This window comes from Scyliorhinus torazame, chromosome 13, assembly GCF_047496885.1.
Source record: "Scyliorhinus torazame isolate Kashiwa2021f chromosome 13, sScyTor2.1, whole genome shotgun sequence".
Taxonomy (NCBI): Eukaryota; Metazoa; Chordata; class Chondrichthyes; order Carcharhiniformes; family Scyliorhinidae; genus Scyliorhinus; species Scyliorhinus torazame.
The window spans coordinates 109,226,141-109,241,210 of NC_092719.1; the positions used below are offsets into that span (position 1 = coordinate 109,226,141).

A 15,070-nucleotide genomic window follows, 5' to 3' on the forward strand; every position below is an offset into this window, starting at 1 on the left:
TAGTTTAGCCAGTGGGGATAAAGTTTTAGTGTTGTTACCAGTGGTAGGGAAGCCTTTAAAAGCTAGGTTTTGTGGACCATATCAGATTGAAAGGAAATTAAGTGAGGTGAATTATGTGGTAAAAATACCAGATAGAAGGAAGACTCACCGAGTGTGTCATGTGAAGGAGAGTTAAAGAAGGTTTTAATGATTCTAACTCAAAGTGACGAACCAAATACAGATGACTGTGAATTTGACACACCTCAAATTAAATTGGAAAATGAGGATGTTTTTTAAAATTGGGATGAATTGTTAAGTTACCTTCCAGAGGAAAAACAAACTGACCTGAAAGAGTTATTGATATCACATGGGCAAGTTTGTAGAGATAAATTGGGAAGTACTAAAATGGTTATACATGATGTAGATGTGGGAAATGCTGTTCCTATCAAACAACATTCATACAGACTTAATCCTTTACAATTGGCACAGGTTAACAGAGAGATTGAGAGTATGCTTAAAAATGGCATAATTGAAGTGGGTTGCAGCCAATGGAGCTCACCAATAATGATGGTACCTAAACCAGACGGTACCCAACGGTTGTGTGTGGACTATCGAAAGGTGAATACAGTTACAAGAACAGACTCTTACCCTATCCCACGTTTGAAGGATTGCATGGAGAAAGTGGGACAATCTGCTTTTATTTCCAACTTCCAGACATGGAAAGAACATTTAAAACATCGTATGGAGTTCTTCGATCGACTTCAGGTGGCGGGTTCGGTGATGAACCTAGCTGTAAGTTAATTTGGGGAAGCCCAATTCACTTTCCATGCGGAGTTTCCAATACCCTCAAGACGAAGGGGAACAATGCAATCTCTTAACATGAATGAATTTGATCGAACCTTTGTGCAAAGGTTTTGTGGCGTGATTGCTCCACTGATGGACTTGCTAAAGAAACATCAAAAATTTCAATGGACAGCGGACTTTCAACGGGCATTTGACTGCCCGGAAGCTGTGGTAACCAATGCTCCTGTATTGGAGAATTGCAAGGGACTCTGTGGTCAGATTGAACTACAGTATCTGAATCTAAAGAGAAATGTCGAGGCTCGGAGGAATGGATGGATCATGCGGAGACTTTCTTGTTCAAAAAGACTGTCAATCGAGAAGGATTTCGGTTGGAGGAAGAAGAACGGGAAAAATGGACTTTATTATTATGCCTGTTTGCGTGTGTTGTTTTGTTTAAAAAGGAAAAGGTATATTTACTGTGTACATTTCTTCGTGGATGGTGCAAAAGTGAAAAATGAAACCATCTTGAAGTTGGTGGTTTATTTTTTTTTTCTTGTGGGGAGGTGTCATGTGAGAGTACCTTTAAGAAATGGATGTTTAAGCAATGTACCTTTAAGAAAACAGTGATGTCAGAGAGTGGGTGGAGCTGAGCTCAGTTCAACCATTTTGAAGTTTCAGTTTGAAAAAGAGCGTGGGTGTGTCTGTGTTTGCAGTGAGCTGGATCTGTTGTGATCTCTGCCATGAAAGACTATCTCTGGATCATTTGGGTGATTTAAACTCATAATAGTAAAGCCTTTAACCTGATGTGTTTCTGTTTAAAGTTGTTAAGTCTCATGGATGTTGAAAGGGTTAACTGAAGGATTATTTAGTGTTGTAATATTTTTGGGGTTATCTTTGAAGTAAGGGGTGTTAAGAGATCCAATGTTTATTTAAAAGGTTAAGTTGAATTCATAGAATAAACATTGTTTTGTGTTAAAAACCATGGGCGTGATTCTCCGATGCCGCGCCGGTTGGGAGAATCGCCTGGCACGCCATTTTTCCACACGACGCCAGTCCGATGCCCGCCCATGATTCACCCAAGCGGCGAGATCGGCCCCGTCGAGTTCTGCGCGGTGCAGGCCGGAGAATCGCCCGAGACACCCAAAATGGCGATTCTCCTCTACCCCCGCTATTCTCCGGCCCGGATGGGCCGAAGTCCCGACGGCGTGACCCCAGTTCACGCCGTCGCCATTCACACCTGGTAAATAAAGTCGTCAGCCAGTCGTGCTGGCTGACGCTGAGCAGTGAGGAGGTGAGCGGACTGTTCCGGAGCTCCTGTAGACCGGGTTGGCTTCCCCGAGAATGCTGCGGCCAATGGGGTGGGGGTTGGGGGAGGAAGTGGACGTGGGGGGGGGGGGGGGTGAGGGAGGGAGTGGAGGTGGGAAGGGGGGGTGAGGGAGAGTGTGGAGGTGGGAGGGGGATGAGGGAGGCGGTGGGAGGGGGGTGAGGGTGAGTGTGGAGTTGGGAGGGGATGTGTGGGAGGGAGTGGAGGTGGGAGGGGGGATGAGGGAGAGTGTGGAGTTGGGAGGGGGGGTGAGGGAGAGTGTGGAGTTGGGAGGGGGGGTGAGGGAGGGAGTGGAGGTGGGGTGAGGGAGAGTGTGGTGTTGGGAGAGGGGTGAGGGAGGGAGTGGAGGTGGGAGCGGGGTGAGGGAGAGTGTGGAGGTGGGAGGGGGTGAGGGAGAGAGTGCAGGTGGGCGAGGGGTGAGGGAGTGACTGGAGGTGGGTGGGGGGTGAGGGAGAGTGTGGATGGTATCGTCCATCCGCGGATGTCCCATGTCAGCCGCCCTGATATGGCAGGATGGTGACGAGGACACGGCCGCAGGGTGCGTGTGGCTGATGGGCACAGGCGAGTGGCACACTGGTGAGCAGTACGGTGTGAACTGACCGTTGGGCGCAGACAGTGACCAGGGGTTAGGCTGACTGCGAATCTGCAGCGCGACCAGGCCACCGGGGCACACAGGTATCCCATGCCACCCGGCTGCCGAGGTGTGGAAGAACCTCCGTGTAACGTGTTGTTTCTCTGCCCCCCACCACCCTCCTGCAGGTCACCATGTATGCCAACCAGACAGCGATGTTCACTGCCGTGGTTGGAGCCGCAGCACTGCAGGTGGTCACCTGGCAGCGTAGACTCAGACGGCCTACAGTGGCTGAAGGTGCAGCGATTGCTGCTGCAGCAGAGGGGATGGCCGCGGAGTGGCCCTTCGTCGCCGCGCAGGCCGCAGTCGCTCAGGCCCGGAATGTCCAGGGGAATGCCGAGGCGAGGAATGCACAGGAAGCGGGCACTGATATCGAAGTACTTGGGGGGGGGGGGGGGTGGAAGGAGGAGGAGGAGGAACCACTGATGGTGGTGCCAGGGCGCCACAGGCGTCCAGCAAGGCCGAGGGTGTACCGTGACAGAATGTCGTTCGAGGCCCTACCGGACATTACATGCAGGAGACTACGGTTCAGCAGTGAGACGGTCGCACATATATGCCACCTCGTGGCGCACCTCGCACCACGTGGAATGGGTGGAGGACACGGAGCGGTGCTTCGGCCTGCTGAAGATGCGATTCAGATGCCTGACCGCTCCGGAGGGGCCCTGCATTACCGGCCCGACAGGGTCGGTTGCATGGTTGTGGTCTGCTGTGCGCTGCACAACATTGCCATGCAGAGGGGAGATGCCCGGGTGGAGGAGTCGGAGGGAGGACCCGACGGCACCAGAGCCAACGCAAACGTAGGGGAGGATGAAGAGGAGGATGCGGAGGAGGATGTCGTGCATCAGGGTGGGGGTAGGGGCGCAGGACACAAACACTGCCCAGGTGCTGGTTACGTCCAGGAGGCTGCACGACGGCACTGTCGAGGACAGCGGGCACGTGACGTGTTGGTGGCCGCACGGTTCACACACCGTGGGGGAGGGATTCGCTGAACACTGCCACTTGCACCCCCCCCCCTGCACCCCTCCCCCCCCCTCCCACCCCCCCCCCCCTGCATTCACAGCACCAATTCCACATCACCTTACCACTGCGGCACTACAGGATTGCACAACATTGATGATTGTGTAAGCGGTTGTGATCAGTGCCATGTTGAATGATGACAGCCCGCTCTGCGATGAGCTGTGAGCTCAGATTCGCCAGCCAAGGTCTGACTCGTGGCTATAGCTGAACTATTCACTCTGGTGGTCACAGCCTTCGTAACGGACATTTCATCACGTGCCCGTGTGGGGTCGCTGCCGTCGGAGTGCCGAGGACTACGGTGTCCGATTTTGGGAGGCGGGGGGGGAAAGGGACAGCACATCCGGCACCGACATTGAACCGCTCATTAACCACAGCGCCACTCGGTCACCCTCACGAGCCCCCTGGCACCGGACATAGCACAGTCTTACAAGTTAAGTGCAACAGTGAGTTTCATTGTGACATTCACATGCAGATGCCCTACCCCCTACAACTAAACTGTGCCCTGCACCCGTGCCAACTTATTATGTTCCTAACTTCTTTTCCTTACGGGCCCTACCACTACGTCTCGGTGTATCCCCAGATGGTACAGCAGGAGTGGAGGTGGACTGCTGAGCATCACGCCCTGCGACATGGCTCCCCGTCGGCACGGATTTCCTGTGGCGGCCCGGCTTCGATGGGCCAGGCTGCTCGGCAGGTGTGCTGGATGGCGTGGTGCCACCCTGTCCTGCATGCTGCCCACCAGATGCGCCAGGGACGGAACGGGGGGAGGCCGAGTGTACCGGGACGTCCCTTGCTGGAGGTACCGGGACGGGCCCCAGAACCTCCTCCTCCCTCGGGAAGCCCGGTGGCCCCCGGGCCTCACTGTGGGACGGAGGTGCGATCGGAGACATGCCCCGTCGCACCACCGACACCTGGCGCTGCCAGTCCTGGAGGCCTGCAGCGGTATCGACCACGGTCCGAATGTTCGCAGAGACGGAGCCCAGGGAGTGCGGCATTCCTGCCAGGGGCTGTGCTATCTCAACCTGTGAGTGCGCGACGCCATCCATCACGTGCGCCAGGCGGTCAATGCTCTCCGCGACTGCTGGGACCGGACCATGGCATGGTGAGACTCGGCCAGGGCCTGGAGAGCGGCGGCAATGTCGAGTTGGCTCTGGCGCATGGCTACCTGTGAGAGGGCAGCCCGCTCCTGGGCCATGGATGACGCGTGCACGTGAAGCCCAACTCCTTGCAGAACCTGACCAATGGCTGAAACCGGTTCCCCCATTGCCTCCACCGCGGACGCCACCCATGCGGAGTCGGCCTGGGTGGCTGCGATGAGCGGCACCACTCCCTGCTCCTGGAAGCGAATGGACTCCTCCAACTGCGTGTGCAGGTCCGGGAAGATGGCCCTCATCCCGTTATTCAATCCCTGGGTGTCCACATGCATCGGTTGTCCGGGTGGGTCAAGTACATCCAGGAAACCGGGAACGCCTCTGGGCGGCAGCCGTTAGCTGGGCCTGGGCTGCCCTCCGATCGTCCAGCCCCTCGGCTGCTCCAATCTCCACCTGCTGTACCGGCTGGACTATATGGTGCGCACCAGACCGTGACCCGGGAGCCTCATCACTTATCTGCCCAACCGAGGTGGGTGTCTCTGCGATGGTGAACGGTGTGGGAGACAGCAGTGCCGCTAGCTCGAGGTCATCGTCCGTTAGGAAGTCTGGTGTGTACTGGTCCCCCTCATGGCCCGGCGCAAGGTGCATGCGGCCATGTCATATTGCCCTCCAGGTGATTCCGTGGACTGTGTGCCCGTTCTCTGTGTGTCATCGTCACTGTCCGTCCTCTGCCCCTCAGTATTGTCCCTGTCCGTCGTATGTGCGTCCCCGTCCAGCGTCCCATACTGAGAGGACGGCCCTCCTGTCCGACCGACTGCCACCCTCTGGCGAGGGTCCCTGGGAGCGCTGAGGTTGGTGATGGTCGGCTGTGTCTTGGCTGAGACGACCCTGGACGTTCGGCAGCTGGCCCTGGGGAACACAATGATACGGGGTTCATTAGACACGCTGGGCCGGGTGTATGGTGGTGGTGGGGGCAGTGTGTGAGGGGGGGGGAAGGGGATCGGGGGTGCAGTGGCCAGAGTGTGAGGGGGTGGGGATCGAGGATGCAGTGGCCAGAGTGTGAGGGGCAAGGGGATCAAGGGTCCAATGGCCAGAGTGTGAGGGGGGAGGGTATCGGGGGTGCAGTGGCCAGAGTGTGGGGGGGAGGGTATCGGGGGTGCAGTGGCCAGAGTGAGAGGAGGGCGATGACGGGCTGGGGGGGGGGGGGGGGGGGGGGGGGGAACATGCAGGGTTGTCTCACTTGCTTCTGCGCCTCCGACCTGGCATGGCGCGACCTCCCGGGTGGCGGATCTCCCAGCGAGGTCCAGGGCCCTCTGCTTGTGAACGGTTAGGGGGTGCAGGACAGGAGCTGTCTTGTCCTGGGGGGGGGGTTTGGATAAAGCATCACAATTAGGCGGGTATCATCAAGGCGTGCAGATATAGGCTATATTAATGCTGTGTGGGGAGACAGTTGGAGCCACGCCATGGCATCTCTCCAGGGGGGGTCCCGGTGCTCATGTGGGTCGAGTACAACGTTGTGCACCCTGAACCCCCCCCCCCCACCCCCCCCCCCCCCACCCCACTTCCCCCCTCGTGCCGGGGGGGGGGTTGGTTGTGACCCGGAGGCACCCTCGTGGCACTTACCCTGGCAGGGCAGACCGAGTGAGGTCATGCAGCCTCTTCCTACACTGCTCCCCGGACCGGGGTGTGTGCCCCACAGCACTCACAGCGGTGCCAACTCCACGCCAACCGCGCCTTACCGTGCTGGACGGCTGGTGATGCCCATGTCTTGGGCAGAGGGTGGCCCTTCGGTTTTCAACCTCATCGAGGAGGGTGTCCAGGTCCGTGTCCCGGAACCTCGGTGCGGCTCGTCGGGGCTCAGCCATCTCTCCTCCTTCTCCTCCTCCTGGGTCCATCCATGCGCGGATCGCACCATTTGTGGCGCAGCATCGCTTCATTTGGGCGTCGCGTGCTTACGACTCTGCTTTCGCGCCACGCCCCCAGAGTTCCTCACGGCCCCGCTCCTAGCCCATTTTCGGGCCCTGAATCGATCGCGATCGGGGCCGGTTCGCGCCGTCGTGAAACTCGACGGCGTGCGCACTTAGTCGCGGGAGCGGGGAAGCGGGGAATCGTGCCCCACGTGTCCATAATTGTATGATCACACCTGGAGAACAAGCCGCGTGCTTCAAAACCACCAATCCATTAAAGGGAGAGGTTGGTTGAGCTCCATGGTACATTTTGGGGTTCTGAAAACACCTCGCCCATAACAATATTCATGACTTGGGTGAAAGGATCGATTGTATTATGGCCAAATTTGTTGATGATAAAAACATTATGTTTTATTTGTTCGAGGGATTTGGGCTTCACTGGCTCGTCCAGCATTTATTGCCCACCCAAAATTGCCCTTGCGAAGGTGGCAGTGAGCTGTCTTCTCGAACAACTGCAGTCCATGAGGTGCAAGTGCACCCACAGTGCTGTTAGGGAGGGAGTTCCAGGATGTTGCCCCAGCGATAGTGAAGGAACGGTGATATATTTCCAAGTCAGGATGGTGAGTGACTTGGAGGGGAACCTCCAGGTGGTGGGGTTCCCAGGTATCTGTTGCTCTTGTCCTTCGAATTGTTAGTGGTTACGCGTTTGGAAGGTGCTGCCTAAGGAGCCTTGGTGAGATCCTGCAGTGCATCTTGTGGATGGTACACACGGCTGCCACTGTTCGTCGGGGTTGCTTTTTCCTGCATGGTGTAGACCTTCTTGAGTGTTGTTGGGAGTCAAACTCATCCAGGCCAGTGGAGAGTAATCCATTACACTTCTGACTTGTGCTTTGTAGATGGTGGACAGGCTTTAGGAGGAGTCAGGAGGTGAGTTACTCACTGCAAGATTCCTAGCCTCTGACCTTCTCATGTAGCCACAGTATTTATATGGCTGGTCCAGTTCAGTTTGTGGTCAATAGTAACCCCCAAGATGTTGATAGAGCAGAAAGATAAATGGGAAAGCAAGTTGTGAGGAGGATACAAAGGGACACAGGCAGGTTATGCGAATAGGCAGAAAATTTGGCAGATGGAGCGTAATGTGGGAAAATATGCACTTATTTACTTTGGCAGGAAGAATAGAAAAACAGATTATAGGGCATCAGATTATAGGGCAGCAGGATGGCTCAGTGGTAACACTGCAGTCTCACACCGCCGAGGTCCCAGGTTTGATCCCGGCTCTGGGTCACTATGCATGTGGAGTTTGCACATTCTCCCTGTGTTTGCGTGGGTCTCACCCCCACAACCCAAAGATGTGCAGGGTAGGTGGATTGAACACACTAAATTACCCCTTAATTGGAAAAAATGAATTGGGTACTCTAAATTTTTTTTTTTAATAAAAAGAGATTACAGAATAATGTGGTACAGAGGGATCTGGGTGTCCTTGTACATGAATTTCAAAAGGTTAGTATGCAATTACAGCACGTGATTAAGAAGCCAAATGGAACGTTGGCTTTAATTGAAAGAGGGGGGGGGGGTGGAGTATATAAATAAGGAAGTATTTCTATAACTGTGTAGGGCATTGATGAGACTTCTCGAGTTGCTTGAGACGTCTCACGAGATTCATCCAGCGAGAGCGAGATACAGGTGTGCATATTTAAATGAGCATATTTTAATAAGTGTGGTTGAATAGTGGTGTGGATCTCACCCAAAAGGCTGGTGAGAAACAAACTCACCCAAATAGACACGTCAAAATGTTTTGGTTGAATTCCGTAGTTTCAGAATAGTGGTCTCCCATTCAAGACAGAGATGAGGAGGAATTACATCCCGCAGAGGGCCATAAAACGTTTGAATTCTTTACCTCAAGAAGCAGTGACGGTCAAGTCCCTGAATATTTTTAAGGTGAAATAAGCAGTTTCCTGAATGATAGAGGAGTCAGGGGTTATGGGGAACAGGCAGGAAAATAGAGTTGCTACCAAGATCAGATCACCATGATAAATGGCAGATTCAATGTACAGTAAGCAGGAGTGAATATTGGATGAATACAGGACTGGATGAGGGGATGGGAAAATGAGGGGAAGAAGTTGCCGAGGGCAAGGATAGCATCCGTGATAATTCAGGTAAGATTGAGTTCAGCACTCTGAGAGCTACGATTCTTACTTGTCCGTGGGGGTGTTCCACCGTCTGTCACAATGACCGCGGCTCTGTACTGGAAATCCAGATTTGCCATTTTAGCAGAATCATAATCGAGACTCTCGTTCACCTACAAAAGCAGCAAATGGAGACTGTTAGCGGTCAGCACTGGGAAGGCAGCAAGCTGGCACGACCGCAGCCATTCTTGCCTCATTAACCAGCTACACCAGACCCCAAGGTTGCAGGGTTGCATTGTCAAATAGTTCAGGGAGTCCACAGCCCAACGGGACAAAACAATGTCTTCCTCCTCCCTATGGCATACAGTGTAACTCAATACCATACTCAGCACTTTCTCCAGAAAAGTGCCTAGGGGGTCATTGGGGAATGAGGGCTTGTGGATCTGCTGGATGAAAGCAAGGAAACGGTCACCTTTCCAGGGAATAAATTACCCCAGCCCTTAGCCCCACCCTCTCACCAAGGCTCAAAATTGGGCTGAAAAAAAAAGCTGCTGTTTTTCAGGTGATAAGCAGCCTGCTCCATGACCAAAATGGGGCAATGCACTAGACAACAAGGAGGTGGTGCTGATGGCTGCAGAGAACCATTCTAACTAGAATTTAAGATCAGCTGCTTAGGGTCCTGTGCTGACTGCAGAGTCGACTTTCCACTTTGAATGAGCACGGCATCTTCTACACCACTTGCTGAACTCACCCAGCACAATATACCACGAACCAGCCTGCAAGACCCCATTCCTCCCTCACCAACGCTGGTTAAAGGAATCATACAATAATTGCAGGTTCGTGTTTCTGCCACTGTTTGACGACTGAGTGTTTTTGCTGTCATCTGGTCCTGTTGAATGCTCATTGTCCACACAATGATGGAGGGGTTTCACTACTCTTTCACTGTCTGATCTGGTGGGTCTGTCTTTGCAGATAGTTGATGAGTGGAAGCAACAAGGATGATATCACAGCACAGGAGCAATTGCCTTCAGGATGCAGTTCGCCTACCTCAGCCTACCCAGGTTCAGTGTCTGAGGCACCCACGCTTCACTGAGGGGGGTATCACTGAGCTCTGTCCACCGCTACAGACATAACTCCAGCCTCAAACCAGGGTATGGACATCACTGACTATGGCCATCAAGGTCACTGTGACATTTCTCTTCACAAGTCACTTTGCCCCTTAACGGTTGTGCTGCAGGCTCCTGTCCAACTACAACAGAACATTTAACGATGCATCAGGAGAACCATTTCCATCTAGCATCAAACTAACAGAGAAAAGCAGAACAAAGGCTTCATCATTGCGTGAGGTGCTTTTGACTGGACACATACGTCTGCTCCAGCCTGGAATCCTGGACAATAGCAATAGAGCCCACACCCTCAGGGTACAATTTATTTGCAACTACAGACATTGGGAGGCAGTGGTGTAGTGGTGTTGTTGCCCTACTAGTAATCCTGATCCCAGAGCACTGTTCTGGGGACCTGGGGTTGAATCCCATCATGGTTGGAAAATTAAAAGTCAACAAAAAAAATCTGGAATTAAAAGTCCACTGATGACCATGAAGTCATTGCCAATTGTTGTTAAAAAAAACAACCATGTTTACTAATACCATTTAGGGAAGGAAATCTGTCGTCCTGACCTGGTCTGGCCAGGCCTACATGTGATTGCCGATCCACAGCAATGTGATTGACTCTTAAATGCCCTCAGAGACTGGCCCAGCCAGTGAGGCCTACATCCCAAGAATAAATAAAAAATATTGTCCAGGATCTCTTAACACAGGTCTCGCCCCATGTCTATAATCCCAGCACCCACCCAATGTCTATAATCCCAGAACCCCTCCCAGTGTCTATAATCCCAGCACCCCCCCAGTGTCTATAATCCCAGCACCCGTCCCAATGTCTATAATTCCAGTGTCTATAATCCCAGATCCCCCCCAGTGTCTATAATCCCAGTACCCGTCCCAATGTCTATAATCCCAGTGTCTATAATCCCAGCACCCTCCCAGTGTTTATAATCCCAGCACCCTCACAGTGTCTATAATCCAAGCACCCCTCCCAGTCTCTATAATAACAACACCCCTCCCAGTGTCTATAATCCAAGCACCCTCAGTGTCTATAATCCCAGCACCCGTCCCAATGTCTATAATCCCAGAACCCCCCCAAGTACCTATAATCCCAGCACCCTCCCAATGTCTATAATCCCAGCACCCTCCCAATGTCTATAATCCCAGCACCCTCCCAATGTCTATAATCCCTGCACCCTCCCAATGTCTATAATCCCAGCACCTCCCAGTGTCTATAATCCCAGCACACGTCCCAATGTCTATAATCCCAGCACCCTCCCAGTGTCTATAATCCCAGCACCCCTCCCAATGTCTATAATCCCAGCACACCCCAGTGTCTATAATCCCAGCACACGTCCCAATGTCTATAATCCCAGCACCCTCCCAGTGTCTATAATCCCAGCACCCTCCCAGCATCTATAATCCCAGCACCCTCCCAGTGTCTATAATGCCAGCACACCTCCCATAGTCTATAATCCCAGCACCCCTCCCAATGTCTATAATCCCAGTACCGCACCCCCAGTATCTATAATCCCAGCACCCTCCCAATGTCGATAATCCCAGCACCCTCCCAGTGTCTATAATCCCAGCACCCTCCCAGTGTCTATAATCCCAGCACCACTCCCAGTGTCTATAATCCCAGCACCCCTCCCAGTGTCTATAATCCCAGCACCCCTCCCAATGTCTGTAATCCCAGTACCGCACCCCCAGTATCTATAATCCCAGCACCCCTCCCAGCGTCTATAATCCCAGCACCCCTCCCAATGTCTATAATCCCAGTACCGCACCCCCAGTATCTATAATCCCAGCACCCTCCCAATGTCTATAATCCCAGCACCAACCCAGTGTCTATAATCCCAGCACCCTCCCTGGGTCTATAATCCCAGCATCACTCCCAGTGTCTATAATCCCAGCACCCCTCCCAGTGTCTATAATCCCACCATCCCTCCCAGTGTCTATAATCCCACCACCCCTCCCAATGTCTATAATCCCAGCACCCTCCCAGTGTCTATAATCCCAGTGTCTATAATCCGTGTCACTAATCCCAGTGTCAATAATTCCTACTCTGCTCCCAGTGTCGATAATCCCAGTGTCTATAATCCCAGCACCACTCCCAGTGTCTATAATCACAGCACCACTCCCAGTGTCTATAATCTCAGTATCCCTCCCAGCGTCTATAATCCCAGTGTCTATAATTCCTACTCTGCTCCCAGTGTCGATAATCCCAGTGTCTATAATCCCAGCACCACTCCCAGTGTCTATAATCCCAGCACCATTCCCAGTGTCGATAATCCTAGTGTCTATAATCCCAGCACCACTCCCAGTGTCTATAATCCTCGTGTTTATAATCCCAGCACCACTCCCAGTGTCTATAATCCCAGCACCACTCCCAGTGTCTATAATCCCAGTGTCTATAGTCCCAGCACCATTCCCAGTGTCTATAATCCCCATGTCTATAACCCCAGCACCCCTCCCAGCATCTATAATCCGTGTCAATAATCCCAGTGTCAATAATTCCTACTCTGCTTCCATTGTCGATAATCCCAGTGTCTATAATCCCAGCACCACTCCCAGTGTCTATAATCCCAGCACCATTCCCAGTGTCGATAATCCTAGTGTCTATAATCCCAGCACCACTCCCAGTGTCTATAATCCTAGTGTCTATAATCCCAGCACCACTCCCAGTGTCTATAATCCCAGCACCACTCCCAGTGTCTATAATCCCAGTGTCTATAGTCCCAGCACCATTCCCAGTGTCTATAATCCCCATGTCTATAACCCCAGCACCCCTCCCAGCGTCTATAATCCCAGTGTCTATAGTACCAGCACCATTCCCAGTGTCTGTAATCCCCGTGTCTATAATCCCAGCACCCCTCTCAGTGTCTATAATCCCAGCAACCCTCCCAGTCTCTATAATCCCAACACCCCTCCCAGTCTCTATAACCCCAGCACCCCCCAGTGCCTATAATCCCAGTGCCTATAACTCCTGTGTCTATAATCCCAGTGTCTATAATTACTACTCTGCTCCCAGTGTCGATAATCCCAGTGTCTATAATCCCAGCACCACTCCGTGTCTATAATTCCAGCACCACTCCCAGTTTCTATAATCCCAGCACCACTCCCAGTGACTATACTCCCAGCACCCTCCCAGTGTCTATAATGCCAGTGTCTATTATCCGAGCACCCCTCCCAGTGTCTATAATCCCAGTGTCGATAATTCCAAAGTCTATAATTCCTACTCTGCCCCCTGTGCAGCGCAGTAGCATGGTGGTTAGTACTATTGCTTCACAGCTCCAGGGTCCCAGGTTCGATTCCAGGCTTGGATCACTGTCTGTGCGGAGTCTGCACGTTCTCCCAGTGTCTGCGTGGGTTTCCTCCGGGTGCTCCGGTTTCCTCCCACAGTCCATAAATGTGCAGGTTAGGTGGATTGGCCATGTTAAATTGTCCTTAAGTGTCCAAAAAGGTTAGGTGGGGTTAGTGGGTTACGCGGATAGGGTGGAAGTATGGGTGTAAGTAGGGTGCTCTTTCCAAAGGCCGGTACAGACTCGATGGGCCGAATAGCCTCCTTCTGCACTGTAACTTCTAAGATTCTATGATCCAAGTATCTACAACCCCAGTGTCTACAACCCCAGTGCCTACAACCCCAGTGCCTACAACCCCAGTGCCTACAACCCCAGTGCCTACAATCCCAGAGTCTATTATCCCAGCACCCCTCCCAGTGTCTACAATCCCAGAGTCTATAATCCCAGCACTCTTCACAGTCTCTATAATCCCAGCACCACTCCCAGTGTCTATAATCCCAGCACCTCTCCCAGTGTTGATAATCCCAGCACATGCCCCAGTGTCGATAATCACAGCACCCTTCCCAGTCTCTATAATCCCAGCACCCCTCCCAGTGTCTATAATCCCAGCACCACTCCCAGTGTCTATAATCCCAGCACCACGCCCAGTGTCGATAATCCCAGCACCCCTCCCAGCGTCTATAATCCCAGCACCCCTCCCAGTGTAGATAATCCCAGCACCCCTCCCAGTGGTGATAATCCCAGCACCCCTCCCAGTCTCTATAATCCCAGCAGCCCTCCCAGTCTCTATAATTCCAGCTCTTCCCAGTGTCTATAATCCCAGCATCACGCTCAGTGTCTATAATCCCAGTGTCTACAATACCAGCACACTCCCAGTGTCTATAATCCCAGAACCCCTCCCAGTGTCTATAATACCAGCACCCTCCCAGTCTATAATCCCAGCACCACTCCCAGTGTCTATAATCCCAAGGTCTATAACCCCAGTGTCTATAATCCCAGCACCCCTCCCAGTGTCTATAATCCCAGTGTCTATAATCCCAGCACCATTCCCAGTGTCTATAATCCCAGCACCACTCCCAGTCTCTATAATCGCGGCACTCCTCCCCTTGTCTATAATCCCAGCACCCTTCCCGGTGTCTAGAATCCCAGTGTCTAGAATCCCAGTGTCTAGAATCCCAGTGTCTAGAATCCCAGTGTCAATAATCCCAGTGTCAATAATCCCAGTGTCAATAATTCCTACTCTGCTCCCAGTGTTGATAATCCCGGTGTCTATAATTCCAGCACCACTCCCAGTGTCTATAATCCCTGTGTCTATAATCCCTGTGTCTATAATCCCTGCACCCCTCCCTGTGTCTATAATCCCAGCAACCCTCCCAGTCTCTATAATCCCAGCAACCCTCCCAGTCTCTATAACCGCGGCACTCCTCCGTGTCTATAACCCCAGCACCCCCCAGTGCCTATAATCCCAGTGTCTATAACTCTCGTAGCTATAATACCAGTGTCTATAATTCCTACTCTGCTCCCAGTGTTGATAATCCCAGTGTCTATAATCCCAGCACCACTCCCAGTGTCGATAATCCCAGTGTTTATACTCCAAGCACCACTCCCAGTGTCTATAACCCCAGCACCACTCCCAGTGTCTATAATTCCAGCACCACTCCCAGTGCCCATAATCCCAGCACCCCCCAGTGCCCATAATCCCAGCACCCCCCAGTTCCCATAATCCCAGCACCCCTCCCAGTGCCCATAATCCCAGCACCCCTCACAGTATCTATAATCCCAGTGTCTATAATCCCAGCACACTCCCAGT

General features: G+C 52.7%; 1 protein-coding gene across 5 annotated transcripts in view; it reads right to left on the bottom strand.

Annotated features, from left to right (window-relative positions):
• The window catches only part of LOC140388230 (cadherin-related family member 4-like), a 330,338-nt gene that overhangs the window by 121,362 nt on the left and 193,906 nt on the right, over positions 1-15,070 (bottom strand). For all 5 annotated transcript variants that reach the window (XM_072472043.1, XM_072472040.1, XM_072472041.1 and 2 more), the window contains one exon: positions 8,929-9,031. In XM_072472043.1, coding sequence (XP_072328144.1) covers positions 8,929-9,031 — 103 coding nt within the window. The remainder of the gene's footprint in view (positions 1-8,928; positions 9,032-15,070) is intronic.